This window comes from Hypanus sabinus, chromosome 16, assembly GCF_030144855.1.
Source record: "Hypanus sabinus isolate sHypSab1 chromosome 16, sHypSab1.hap1, whole genome shotgun sequence".
NCBI classification, from domain to species: domain Eukaryota; kingdom Metazoa; phylum Chordata; class Chondrichthyes; order Myliobatiformes; family Dasyatidae; genus Hypanus; species Hypanus sabinus.
In genome coordinates this window covers 2,812,261-2,827,493 of record NC_082721.1, presented here as the reverse complement: position 1 = coordinate 2,827,493, position 15,233 = coordinate 2,812,261, and the positions used below count along the sequence as shown (strand labels likewise).

The 15,233-nt window shown below is 42.9% G+C and overlaps 1 protein-coding gene across 2 annotated transcripts in view; it reads left to right on the top strand.

Annotated features, from left to right (window-relative positions):
* LOC132405954 (unconventional myosin-If-like) overlaps positions 1-15,233 on the top strand; it is a 158,653-nt gene that overhangs the window by 119,988 nt on the left and 23,432 nt on the right. For both annotated transcript variants that reach the window (XM_059990985.1, XM_059990986.1), the window contains 6 exons: positions 2,579-2,685; positions 5,944-6,042; positions 7,072-7,216; positions 10,120-10,234; positions 14,465-14,634; positions 14,776-14,921. In XM_059990985.1, the coding sequence (XP_059846968.1) occupies positions 2,579-2,685; positions 5,944-6,042; positions 7,072-7,216; positions 10,120-10,234; positions 14,465-14,634; positions 14,776-14,921 (782 nt within the window). The remainder of the gene's footprint in view (positions 1-2,578; positions 2,686-5,943; positions 6,043-7,071; positions 7,217-10,119; positions 10,235-14,464; positions 14,635-14,775; positions 14,922-15,233) is intronic.

Sequence of the window (15,233 nt, the reverse complement as noted above, 5' to 3'; positions counted from 1 at the left end):
TACGAAGCAATTGCAGAATAATATAAGAAAATATGTTTCAGAATTTGAAAAATATAAGAAATGCCTCAGTATTTTAAATTTCCGTTCCCTGAGCTTAGTAAGGACCCTCTCCAAAGTGGGTACTGATGTCCCTGTCAGAAGAATCTCTTCACTATGGCCAGAGACATAAGACTTCAGTATCATCCATCAGGGAGAAATCTGTCCTTTCACCAATAATGTGTTTTTAAGAAGACCATAAGACATAGGAGCAGAATTAGGCCATTCAGCCCGTCGAGTCCTCCGCCATTCCATCATGGCTAATCCCGGATCTGACTCAACCCCACACACCTGCCTTCCCGCCATGTCCTTTGATGGCCTGACTTTATGCCTTAAGTATACACAGACTTGACCTCCGCTGCAGCCTGTAGCAGAACATTCTTCAGATTTACTATTCTCTGGCTGAGAAGCTCTTGGTAAATTGATAAATTGGTTTATTATTGTTAATGTATCGAGGTACAGTGAAACTTGTCTTGTGTACCGTTCATAAGCGGAAGAGGTTCTGCAGAAAGTCCACTTTCCCTTTTTCCCAGGGTACACTCTCCTCTCCAATCAGATTCTTTCCTCTCCAGGTCTTTTCCTTTTCCTCCTATTACCTCCCAGTTTCTTACTTCATCCCCCAGCTTCACCTATCACCTTCTAACTTGTTGTAACTCTTTCCTCTTCCCCCCCCCCACCCGCCTCCTTCTTCTGTCATCTGACCCCTTCCTTTCCAGTCCTAATGAAGGTTTAATATCACTGGCATACAATACAGCATGTTGTGAAATTTGTTCTAAAGAAAGGTCTCAGCACAAAACGTTGACTATTTATTCATTCCTGGAGATGCTGCTGAGTTCCACCAGCATTTTGTGTGTGTTACTCAAGAGTTCCAACATCTGCAGAATCTCTTGTTTTTAGGTTCTGCAGATGCCGGAAATCTAGAGTACACACACAAAGTTCTGGAGGAACTCAGCAGTTCAGTATCAATCCATAGATTCCACCTGACCTGCTGAGTTTCTCCAGCATTTTGTGCGTGTTGCTCTGGATTTCCTCAGTTCTGGGCAAGTCCACAAGACCGCATTCCTTTACCTGGTCTGCCACCTGGTGGCTGCAGAGAACACTGCTCCCTCTGACGCTGTAATAAATGTATGTTTTATATAGTCCCAGACATAATTAGTTTAAAAATATTAGGTAGGCGATGAATAACTTCAATAATTTCTTTATTAAATAAGTCAAGCATTTTTGAAAGAAATGTATGATTATTAACTTAAGGCTCATTTTAAAAAATACATCCTCTCCTCTTGTTCCATTGAAGGTTAAAAGCGTGTTATGACTATTAACACATTTAATATTATTTATTTGAATCCTTTGCTCCAGAATTTAATGGTATAACTAGACCAATGTAGATATTAAAGAAGTATTGTGAACAAATGGAAGAGCAGACTTGATGGGCCAAATGACGTGATTCTGTTCCTATGTCCTAAGCTCTAAATAAATATATATCTGAAAGATCTGGGTCACGGGGAAAAGAGGAGATAAGGCCTTGGGTAGACCAGCCTCAGCAATATCGAACAGCTGGCCTGGCTCAATGGGCTGAATGGCCTAATTTTACTCCAATGTCTTATGGTCCAAGTAGATATATATTTGAAAGCTCAGGGAGTTGAGGGTCTTTAGGAATTGGTACAGCAGAGGTAGATCAGCCTTAGTGATATTGAACGTAAGGACTGGCTTGAGGATCCAAATAGCCTATTCCTGCTTTGACTTTCTCTCTGAAGCTGATGCACATTACAAGACTTTGATCTGTTCCTGTGACCTGAACTACTTGTGGAAGGCTATTCTCACTCCTGCCCTTTCAGCTTTTATAGTAATGTCCATCACAGAATGAACCAAGCTGCCCGCTATCGAACATCTCCACATCCTGCACGTCTCAGGTCCAGAGGCAGAGCTCTGATGTGTTGACACTGCTGGAGAGTTAACCTGCGAAGACTGTTTGATAGCCCTGGGCCTGTACTCACGGGAGATTAACAGAACGAGGAGGGATCTCATATAAAACCTGTTGAATATTGAAAAGCCTAGGTAGAGAGGATGTTTCCCATAGTGGGGGAGTCTAGGACCAGAGGGCACAGCCTCAGAGTAGAGTGATGTCCATTTCAAACAGAGATGAAGGGGAATTTCTTTCGCCAGAGGGTGGTCAATCTGTGGATTTCATTGCCACAGCCAAGTCATTGGGTGTATTTAAAGCAGAGATTGATAGGTTCCAGATTACTCGGGGTGCCAAGGGTTAAGAGGAGAAGGCAGGAGAATAGTCTGATGGAAAGGGCTAGTAAAGATCCCAAAGATGTACAGGTTTGGATTTGTTAGTTGTGAACATGCTATGCTGCTTCCGCTTCAGTCCTGAAGAAGGGTCTCGGCCCAAAACATCGACTGTTTATTCATTTCCATAGAGGCTGCCTGAACTGCTGAGTTCCTCCAGCATTTTGTGTGTTACTCCTTGTGTGTCTCTCCCTTCACATGGATGTTTCATGAGTGAAATTTAAGATTGTTAATTCTTTGCTCTGTGTAGAAACAAGCGAATGATCTGGTCAGTAGGTTAATGAAGTGTACCCCTCACTACATCCGGTGCATCAAACCCAATGAGACGAAGAAACCAAAGGACTGGGAGGAGAACAGGTCAGTTTGCCTGACAATTTGTCATTACATAATGTATTTCTTACATTTTATCCAATATCCATACCAACACTCCTGTGCCTAGCATCACTTTATGGACATATGATCTATATACAGTGCCAATAAAAAGTATTCACCTCCTCCTCCCCCCACCCCTGGAAGTTTTCATGTTTTATTTTTTTTACAACATTGAATCACTGTGGATTTAATTTGGGTTTTTTTGACACTGATCAACAGAAAAAGACTTCCATGTCAAGGTGAAAACAGATCTCTACAAAGTGATCTAAATTAATTACAAATATAAAACACAAAATAATTGATTGCGTAAGTATTCACCTCCTTTAATATGACACATCAAATAATCACTGGTGCAGCCAAACTGGTTGGAGAAGTCACATAATTAGTTAAGTGGAGATCACCATGTGCAGTCAAGATGTTTCAATTGATTGTAGTAAAAATACACCTGTATCTGGATGGTCCAACTGCTGGTGAGTCAGTATCCTGGCAAAAACTACACCATGAAGTCAAAAGAACACTCCAAGCAACTCCATAAAAAGTTATTGAAAAGCACAAGTCAGGAGATGGATACAAGAAAATTTCCAAGTCACTGAATATCCCTTGTAGTACAGTTAAGTCAATCATCAAGAAATGGAAAGAATAAGGCACAGCTGTAAATCTGCCTAGAGCAGGCCGTCCTCAAAAACTGAGTGACCGTGCAAGAAGGGGACGAGTGAGGGAGGCCACCGAGAGACCTGTGACAACTCTGGAGGAGTTACAATCTTCAGTGGCTGAGATAGGAGAGGCTAAGCATACAACTGTTGCCCGGGTGCTTCTCCTGTCACAGCTTTATGGGAGAGTGGCAAAGAGAAAGCCACTGTTGAAAACACCTCACATGAAATCTCAGCTAGAATTTGCCAGAAGGCATGTGGGAGACTCTGAAATCAGCTGGAAGAAGGTTCTATGATCTGATGAAACCAAAATTGAGTTTTTTGGCCATCAGCTATGTTTGGTGTAAGCCAAACACTGCACATCATCAAAAACACACCATCCCTACCGTGAAGCATGGTGTTGGCTGCATCATGCTGTGGGGATGCTTCACTGCAGCAGGCCCTGGAAGACTTGTGAAGGTAGAGGGTAAAATGAATGCAACAAAATACAGGGAAATCCTGGAGGAAAACCTGATGCAGTCTGCAAGAGAACTGCGACTTGGGAGAAGATTTGTTTTCCAGCAGGATAATGACCCCAAGCATAAAGCCAAAGCTACACAGGAATGGCTTAAAAACAACAAAGTTAATGTCCTGGAGTGGCGAAGTCAGAATCCAGACCTCAATCCAATTGAAAATTTGTTTTCGGGCTTGAAAAGAGCTGTTCACTCGTGACCCCCATGTAATCTAACAAAGTTTGAGCAGTTTTGTAAAGAATAATGGAGAAAAGCTGCAGTATCCTGGCATACAAAGCTTATAGGGACCTATCCACACAGACTTGAGGCTGTAATTGCTGCCTAAGGTGCATCTACTACTAAATACTGACCAAAAGAGGGTGAATACCTATTCTGTCAAATATTTTGTGTTGCATATTTGTAATTAATTTAGATCACTTTATAGTGATCTGTTTTCACTTTGACATGAAAGAGTCTTTTTCTGTTGATCAGTGTCAAAAAAAGCCAAATTAAATCCACTGTGATTCAATGATGTAATACAATAAAACATGAAATTTCCAAGGGGGATTAAATACTTTTTATAGGCACTGTATAAAAGCTATCTTATGTGTTTATACTTATGTTTTTTTTATTATTGTGCTCTTTATCTTAATGTGTTTGTTTTGCCATTGCACCGAATCTGAACTAATTATTCTTTTGATCTCCTTTACACTTGTGTACTGCAAATGACATTAAACAATTCTGAATCTTGAGTAACTTCATTTTTAGAAATTCTTTATAATTGTTGAATGTTGTTTTTGTTGCATTGTCGCACCAACATGCCACAGCAAATTCCTAATACAGGTAAATGGTGAATGAAGTTGTTCATTGATGTGTGGGAATGTCTCTCACTCCCTGCATCAGCCTGGGGTCTGGCTACATAGGACATTAGGTACAGTCTGTGGAATCCATCCCACATGATAAGGTTTGACTCTTTACATCCAATGAATAAATAGATAACCAAACTGAAAGTCATTCATGGAAAAGCCCTCCCCACCATTGAGCACACCTACACAAAGCACTGTTGCAAGAAAGCAGATTCCCTCATCAGGGACTCACACCCAGGCCACGCTCTCTTCTCACTGCTGCCATCAGGAAGGAGGTACAGGAGCCTTAGGACTCACACCACCAGGTTCAGGAACAGTTATTACTCCTCAACCATCCGGCTCATGAACCAGAGGGGATAACTTCACTCACCCCAACTCTGAACTCTTCCCACAACCTATGGGTTCACTTTCAAGGGCTCTTCATCTCATATTCTCAGTGTGGCTTATTTACTTATTTTATTATTGTTATTTGGGGGTTTTTTTGTATTGCAGTTTGTCTTTTGCACATTGGTTGTTTGTCAATCTTTGCATGCAGTTTTTCATTGATTCTGTTGTATTTCTTTGTTCTATTGTAAATGCCTGCAAGAAAATGAATTTCAGGAAAAAATGTGAAGGCATATTGATAATAAGTTTACTTTGAAATGTGAAAAATCAAGCATCTAGGACCCCACCATTCAGGCTATGCCTTCTTCTCACAGCTACCATCAGCCAGGAGGTGTAGGTTGAAGAATAGCTACTTCCCTTCAACCACTCAATTCTTGAACCAGTGGAAAAATCCTAGTCGGGCAATTGAACCAAAAGTGGATAACTTTGCTCAGCTTCACTTGCCCCATCATTGAAATGTTTGCACAACCAAAGGAATCACTTTCAAAGACTCTTCATCTCAATATTTATTGCTTATTTATTTATTTTTATGATTATTTCTTTCTTTTGCATTTTCACAGTTTGTTCTCTTCTGCACTTTGGGTGGTCTTTTATTGATTATGTTATGGTTATTATTCTGTAGATTTATTGAGTATGCCCTCAAGAAAAAAGAATCTGAGGGTTGTATATGCTGACATAGATGTACTTTGATAATAAAATTACTTTGAACTTTTGGACTTTAATCATTGCAGTTTAGCAACACTGATCACTTTGTGCTACAGTGCACTTTGTTTTTGCTCTATTTATGTGTGGTACTTTGACTGAGGAACTGACAGTGCTTCTCGCCTCTGTTTTCAATCCAATCTCTCCCAGGGTAAAGCATCAAGTTGAATACCTGGGACTAAAGGAAAATATTCGAGTACGGCGTGCTGGATTTGCCTATAGAAGACCTTTCCCAAAATTCCTCCAGAGGTACTTTATTATTTCAGGCTGTTCACTGACACAGCATCTCCACTCGTAGATGCTTAGTGCAGAAACTAAATGGGACTTCAGATTACCTCTTTTTCCTTGCGTACAATTACATAGGATTGCAGATTCCCTCATTATCTATACATATGAACATAGAAATCTACAGCACGTTACAGGCCCTTCAGCCCACAATGTTGTGCCGACCATGTAACCTACTCTAGAAACTGCCTAGAATTTCCCTATTGCATAGCCCTCTATTTTTCTAAGTTCCATGTACCTATATAAGAGTCTCTTAAAAGACCCTGTTATGTCCACCTCCACCACTGCTGCTGGCTGTGCGTTCCACGCACTTACCACTCTCTGTGTGAAAAACTTACCCATGACATCCCCACCATACCTACTTCGAAGCACCTTAAAACTATAGAAACACAGAAAAACTACAGCACTATACAGGCCCTTCGGCCCACAATGCTGTGCAAAACATGTACTTACTTTAGAAATTACTAGGGTTACTCATAGCCCTCTAATTTCCTAAGCTCCATGTACCTATCCACGAGTCTCTTAAAACACCCTATTGTATCCGCCTCCACCACCGTCGCCGGCAGCCCATTCCACGCACTCACCACTCTGAGTAAAAAACTTACCCCTGACATCTCCTCTGTACCTACTTCCAAGCACCTTAAAACTGTGCCCTCTCGTGTTTGCCACTTCAGCCCTGGGGAAAAGCCTCTGACTAATAGAACAGAGAAAATTGAAAAATGGACAATGATAGAGGTCCAGTAAGTGAAGGGAGAGAGAAGTGAATTTCACATGATTGGCGCTTCATGTATTCCATAGATAATTAATATTCCATTCAAATTTGCAGATAAGAGTTAACTAATCAGAAAGTCCATAGTCAAATAATGAAGCACCAAAGAAGCTTCCAGAGCTTTCCAGAATCATACAAATGTACCACTAGGAGACAAACTGAACAACTCCATATACATTGCCGAGCTAGTGCTCTGACTGAAGTTTATGTGCCGTTGTTTAAAGGTACGCCATCCTGACACCGGAAACCTGGCCCTGTTGGCGTGGTGATGAGAAACGTGGGGCTCAGCATCTCCTTCAGTCTGTCAATATGGACGCTGACCAGTTCCAGATGGGAAAAGGCAAAATATTTATAAAGAATCCAGAATCGGTAAGTTATTGCTATGGATTAACTTCATACGTTTGAAAGACCATAAAACACATGGATCAGAAAGTTATTCTACTAATTCCATCTTGGCTCTCAACCTCACTCTCTTGCCTTCTTCCAGTAACATTTGACACAATGACAAATCAAGAACCTATTGACCTCTGCTTTAAATATATCCAGTAACTTGGCCATGACAGACATCTGTGGCAATGAATTTTAGATTCACCACCCTCTAGCTCTTGAAATTCCTCCTAATCTCTGTTCTAAATGAACGTCTCTCTATTCTGAAGCTGCGTCCTCTGGTCCTAGACTCCCCCACTATAGGAAATATCCACTCCACATCCACTCTATCTGTGTCCTCTGGTCCTAGACTCCCCACTATAGGAATCATCCTCTCCACATCCACTCTATCTGTGTCCTCTGGTCCTAGACTCCCCCAATATAGGAAACATCCTCTCTATATCCACTCTGTCTAGGCCAGGGGTCAGCAACCTTTACCACTGAAAGAGCCACTTGGACCCGTTTCCCACAGAAAAGAAAACACTGGGAGCCGCAAAACCCGTTTGACATTTAAAATGAAATAACACTGCATACAACATTTTGTTTTGCCTTTATGCTATGTATAAACAAACTATAATGTGTTGCATTTATGAAATTGATGAATTCCTGCAGAGAAAACGAAATTACATTTCTGCATGCAACAAAAACATTTTGAACTCCGAAAAAAAGACGTTGGATTGAAGGTTACTTTTAAGTAAAATACTCAACGTCTATTTGAGTCCTTCTTGTATTTATGAAAAACGCCAAACTTAAATTTGCCGCCAGCAGCAAACCAAAAATAACGTCAGCCAGCTGTCAACCTGAAAAATAAAAGGACTATTTCACTGAACAATGAAAACATATGAATATACGTAAAATAATATGCAATTAAAATATTTATCATACTTGGTCAGGTTGACTCACACCTGACAATGCAGTCGTATTCAGTAGGGATGGATCGATGCTTAGGGGAGTGACCGGGAAGGATAATGTGTTTTTTTTCCTCTCTGAACTCACAGAAGCGTTTCCCAAACGATGTTTGCATTGCGATGATTGCAGAATGTAAATACTCCGAATTTATCATGTCGTGACCTTGTATGAACTCTCTCAAATTGGGGAAGTGAGACAGTGTGCCTTTCTGTAAATCTCTGGCAAGCACTGTCTACATGCGCTTGAATGCCAAAACATCCTCCAACATGTGCAGGGCTGTACGTCCTTACCCCTGAAGAGCTGTGTTCAGCGTGTTCAGGTGCGTTGTCATGTCTACCATGAAGTGTAGCTTTTCCAGCCACTCTGGCTGTTCCAGCTCAGGAAAGGTGAGCCCTTTGCTGCCCAGAAAAGTTTTCACTTCTTCCAGACACGCGACAAAGCGTTTCAGCACCTCCCCTCTGGACAGCCAGCGATAAAAACACGTTGTAGCGGTGTGCTACACGCAGTCAGTAAACTGCAGTCAAAGATAGCTTTATTTGAACTAAACAGCCTTGCTTTTAAGCCTGCCTCAACCCGCCCCCCATGGGCGCGGATGCTGCAAAAGACACGTACTCACAAACCCCCGTAGGCTATCTCCCTTAGCCTGAATGCTGGCTAATTGTGAGCCGGTTCGGATGTGTCAGGAAATGGGTCGCCACAACGTCTTATTTAGATTGTACAAGATCACCATAATCTTCAAATTTAGAATTACATTTCAAAAACTAACAAACTAACATAAAATACATTTTAATTAAATACTGACCAATTATTTCCCAAAGCAACAGGGAGCCGCAGCACAGACGTAAAAGAGCCACATGTGGCTCCGGAGCCGCGGGTTGCCGACCCCCGGTCTAGGCCTTTCAATATTTGGTAGTGTTATGATTCCAGCCCCCTCCTTTGTGAGAATCACAAGAGCACCCGTCGAAAGGGGGGGGGGGGGGGTCAGTAGACCCAGTCGGAGAGAGAGAGAGAGAGAGAGAGAGAGAGAGAGACGTGCCAAATTGCAGGTACCACCAGGGATACAGAATAAAGACAACAGCGACTATTGTCTCATGGAGACCACGTGAAAAGCCCTTGGGCAAGGTGGGCTGGTTGAGAGAGAGATTGCTTCATCCCAACCTGATTGACACTTGCGACCCCGTGAGGAAGTATAAAGGAGAGTCTCAGGGGGACAGCCCCTCAGACGCACCAAGAAGACACGAGAGTGTTCCCGCAGCAGCGGGAAGCCATTCTGAAGGAAGCCACGTGCGTTAGATTCCGGGATTGGAATCTGTGGCTGGAATCACAGGAAACCGCTTTAACTAACATCGGGGAGAGGAAACCAACGCTCCCCCGATTTCACGGAAGATTCATCGAGACTCGGCAAGTTTTTTCTCTTCTCCCCCCCAATCTCTCTCTCTCGGTCACCCCACGAAAAACCCAGCGATTTCCAACGGGCTGAGGCCGGCAGACCTTCTGAGTGACTTTTATATTTCCAACGGACAATCTATTAACCCCTAGACATCAGCAGAGCTCATTTAATAATGATGATTATTAATATACCCGCGCTTTAGATTGAGTGTTGACAATGTGCACTATCTGAATGTATGTATTAACTTGTGTCCCTTTACGAATAAAACGTTTGAAAATAGTGACAACAGACTTCAACAGACCTCTCTATCTTTGCTGGTAAGTTATCCAATTACGGGATACGTAACAGTAGGTATCAGTGAGATCCCCCCGCGCCCCCCCCCCCCAATCATTTTTCTAAATCCGGAGCTAAGGTTCGGTGGGCACATTTGATTGGTCTGTAAGATACAGTGGGGTGGGGGGTTGTGTGGATGAGCTTTGACTGACCATTCTAACCAGTCGCCCTCTCTGTCACCTTGTTGGTAATCACCCATGTGCTGAAATTCCAGCTCTTCCTCCTGGAGGAAATGAGAGAACGGAAGTTTGATCGATACGCAAGAACCATTCAAAAAGCATGGAGGAAGTACGTCGCATGGAGAAAGTATGAGCAGATGAGAGAAGAAGGTAAAACACTGGCACAATTAAAGTTGGTCAGTTGCTCCAGTTTCATCAACCTTTTATCTGTCCAGTCTGCAACATTCAAACATTAGATTCGTCTTTCAATTCCGATTCAGATTCACCCCATCAAAACGTACAGTGAAAAGTGTCAGTTGTGTTAGCGACAAACACAGCCTACGGCTGTGCTGGGGGTAGCCCACGAGTGATGCTACTCATTCTGGCTCCGATGTAGGATGCCCACAGTATTCAGCAGAACAACACAAGCAACAGCAACAAATGAGTATCATCTTCAGTATCACTGGCATGTCATGAAATTTGTTGTTATGCAGGTGTATAGTGCAACACTCAATAATATAAACTACATTTTGGTAAGAAAAAGTACTTATAAGTTAAATAAGTAGCCCAAAAGGCGAATATAAATAGTGAGGTAGTGTTCATGGGTTCATTGTCCATTCAGGAGGGGAGAAGATGCTCCTGAATCACTGAGTGTGTGTCTTCAGGCTCCTGTACCTCCTCCTTGACGGTAGCAATGAGAAGAGGGCATGTGCTGGGAGATGGGCATCTTTAATGAGGTATGCCACCTGTTTAAGGCATCACTTTTGAAGGGTGTCCTCCAGGCTGGGGAGGTTAGTGTCCATGATGGAGTTGGCTGAGTTTACAACTTTGGAAGGGATAATCAAACTTCAGCTATGAGGATCCCTACAGCACCTGGTGACCCTGTGATCCTGTCTCGGAGGCCACTGTCGGGCAGTCTTTCAGGAGGGTGAACTCTCACATGGTGGCACATCACAAAGGAGTACCTTTTAATGCTCTGAAAATCTGTGCCAACCAGCTGGCGGGGGTATTCAAAAACATTTTCAATCTCTCATTGCTATGGTCAGAAGTACCCACCTACTTCAAAAGGGCAGTAATTATACCAGTGCCTAAGAAGGGCAGTGTGAGCTGCCTTAATGACTATCATCCAGTAGCACTCACATCTACGGTGATGGCTATGGCTAGTTATGGTTGGTTATGGCTAGAGTGAACTCCTGCCTCAGCAAGGACTGGACCCTGCAACTTGCCTATCGCCACCATAGGTCTACAGCAGACACGATCTGAAAGGCTCTGCACTCAGTCTTGGATCAGCTGGACAATACAAATACCTACATCCCAATGCTGTATTGACTATAAGTGTTTTACACTCATTCCTATTGTCCTGAACTTGGACCTCTGTATCTCCCTGTGCAACTGGATTCTCGACTTCCCAACTGGAAGACCATAATCTGAACAGATTGGTGACAATCAACACTAGTGTACCTCAGGGATGTGTGCTTAGCCCACTGCTCTACTCTCTCTACACCCATGACTGTGTGGCTGGGCATAGCTCAAATACCATCCATAAATTTGCTGATGATACAACCATTGTTGGCAGAAACTTGGATGAAGACAAGAAGGCATACCAGCCAGTTGAGTGATGTCACAATAATAACTTTGCATTTAAGGTCAGTAAGACAAAAGAGCTGATTGTGGACTTCAGAAAGGAACACACCAGTCCTCATAGAGGGATCAGAAGTGGGGAGAGTGAGCAATTTCAAGTTCCTGGGTGTCAATATCTCTGAGGATCTATCCTGGTCCCAACATATTGATGCATTACTTTACTTTTATTGTCACCAAACAATTAGTACTAGAGCGTACAATCATCACAGCGATATTTGATTCTGCGCTTCATGCTCCCTGAAGTACAAATCGAAGTAAATATAATAAAAATTTAAATTATAAATCATAATTAGAAAATAGAAAATGGAAGTAAGGTAGTACAAGTCAGGTCCAGATATTTGGAAGGTACGGCCCAGATCCGGGTCAAGATCTGTTCAGCAGTCTTATCACAGTTGGAAAGAAGCTGCTCCCAAATCTGGCCATACGAATCTTCAAGCTCCTGAACCTTCTCCTGGAGGGAAGAGGGACAAAAAGTGTGTTGGCTGGGTGGATCTTGTCCTTGATTATCCTGGCAGCACTGCTCCGACAGCGTGCGGTGTAAAGTGAATCCAAGGATGGAAGATTGGTTTGTGTGATGTGCTGGGCTATGTTCATGATCTTCTGCAGCTTCTTCTGATCTTTGTCAGGACAACTTCCATACCAGGTTGTGATGCACCCTAGAAGAATGCTTTTATGGTGCATCTATAAAAACTAGTGTGGGATTTAGGGGACAGGCCAAATTTCTTCAGCTTTCTCAGGAAGTAAAGGCGCTGATGGACCTTCTTGGCAGTGAACTCTGCTTGTTTAGACCAAGTCAGGTCATTTGTGATATTCACCCCAAGGAACTTAAAGCTTTTGACCTGTTCCAGCTGCGCGCCACCAATGTAGTTGGGGTTGTGCAGTCCACTACTCCTTCTGAAATCAACAACCAATTCCTTCGTCTTGCTGACATTGAGGGATAGGTTATTGTCTTCACACCATGCCACCAGGTTCTTAATTTCCTCTCTGTACTCAGACTCATCATCGCCCAAGATACGGCCTACAATTGTGGTGTCATCAGCAAACTTACATATTGAGTTTGATAGAAACTTGGCTACACAATCATGGTTGTACAGTGAGTACAGCAGGGGGCTGAGTACACAGCCTTGTGGGGCACCGGTGCTCAGAGTGACTGTAGAGGAGAGCTTGTCCCCTATCTTTACAGCCTGGGTCCTGTCTGTGAAGAAGTTGAAGAGCCAGATGCAGATCTGAGTGTTAAGACCCAGGTTCTGGAGCTTAGGAATCAGTTTGTTTGGAATGATGGTATTAAAGGTAGAGCTGTAGTCAATGAAAAGGAGCCTTACATATGCATCTATAAAGAATACAAGATAGCAGCTATATCTCATTAGGAGATTTGGTTTGTTACCTAAAGCACTTGAAAACTTCTATAGATGTACCGTGGAGAATATTCTGACTGGCTGCATCACTGTCTGGTATGGGGTGGTGGGGGGGGGAGGTGGTGACTGCCGTACAGGATCGTGGTAAGCTGCTGAGAGTTGTAAAATTAGTCAGCTCCGTCATGAGTACTAACCTCAGTAGTATCCAAGACATCTTCAAAAAGCGGTGTTTCAGAAAGGTGGTTTCCATCATCAAGGACCCTCATCACTCGGGACATGCCCGCTTCTCACTGTTACCATCAGGAAGAAGGTGCAGATGTCTGAAGGCACACACTCAGTAATTCAGGAACAGTTTCTTCCCCTCTGCCATCTGATTTCTAAATGGACATTGAACGCATGAACAGTATGTCACTACTTTTTTTTATTTCTATTTTTTCACTACTTATCTTAATTTAACTATTTAATATACATATATACTTACTGTAATTCTGTGTTTTTGTTTATTCATCATGTATTGCTTTGTACTGTTGACACAAAATTAACAAATTTCATGACATATGCCACCTGATTCTGATCTTTCTGCAGCTTTTTTCCTATCTGGTGCAATGACCCCAAATGTCAATAGCAAAACAAGCCCCTTTCCCAGCCTCCCAACGATTCTTATTTGGCTGATGGAGTGGAGTCTCCATGTCCCATGGCATGTTCAGCACTCCCTGCCTGAACAATCTTCCAGCCTTTCCTGGCCAACATTTTCTCCCACGATGCTTCAGTCAGCATAGAATCAGCTTGTCTCCAGGGCTACAAAGTCTCAGAAACCCGAAGGCATGCTCGTCTTTTAGGCCACATCTCGGGATTTCGAAAAATGGCCAGCTGGTGAGCCCGGGAGTGGGTCCCATCACTGTAAAGAACTGAAGCTTGAGTGTAGATCTAGATCAGTCTCCAACAGAACCTCATCCATCTTGAAAAGGAGAAAGAGACATAAAAGGTAGAAATTAAACTGTTTCCAAAGATGAGCTGGAAGAAGTCGTTGTTGAACACCATCATAGCTCTGCCTCAAGTATACTCAAAGACTTGGTCTCCACAGCCATTCTGAGCATGATTTCACAATTCGTGTTTCCAAAACTGTCAGCCATAACATTTCTCTGCATTAGATTTGTGTACTTTGCCTGTGGTGCTCTACCTGTAGCATTCCACATGTAGTACTGTCTGTAATGCTCCACCACTGGTGCTCTGCCTGTAATACTCCACCTGTAGTACTCTGCCTGTAATATTCCACTAGTGGTGCTCTGCCTAAGGTGCTCCGCCTGTCTACTCTGCCTGTATACAGAAGTGTGGATTTAAGATAAAATTGCACTCTCACTCTTGTAGTTGTGAAATGATTGTGTTTTTACTGTGGTTATCCCAGCCTCCAGCATTCTCTACAACTTCAAAGAGAGGCGACGGAACAGTATTAACCGAAACTTTGTTGGTGACTATCTCGGCATCGAAGACAGACCAGAGCTACGACAGTTCCTCCACAAGAGGGAACGGATAGATTTTGCAGACTCTGTCACAAAGTTTGATCGAAGATTTAAGGTAGGAATTGCTAACTGCAGCTCTCAGTAGAGGACAGGAGGAAAACGACCATGTGTCCCCTGTCACTTCGTTCATTGTCTGACTCAGCAAAAATTCACCATCTTTGATATTAATTCATAATTCTTTCACTGTTTTTCTCAGGGAATAAAGCGAGATCTCATCCTGACCCCAAAGTACATTTATCTAATTGGTCGAGAAAAGATTAAGAAAGGACCAGAAAAGGGCCAGATCAAGGAGGTCATGAAGAGGAAGGTTGATATTCAGAACATCACCGGTGTGTCAATGAGGTGCGGTAATCTCACCTTGTGGTTACCTGTTTACCATCTCACCAGGGCCTCTGGAACATCCCTAGCTCGGGTATTTACTGCTAGGCAGCCAGCAGCCCTGGCACACCCACCTCACATGCCACATGTCAAGGAAATAGTTTTCCTCCGGAACTGTCCCCGGGGAGTTGTTAAAGGCAGTGAGCAGTTATCCCATTCCTTTCCTGCCACACTACCAGTGTTCATAACCGCACTTCCTCCCCACCTTCACAGAATATTACAGCACAGAAATGGGCCCTTTGGCCCATCTAGTCCATGACAAACTATTAATCTGCC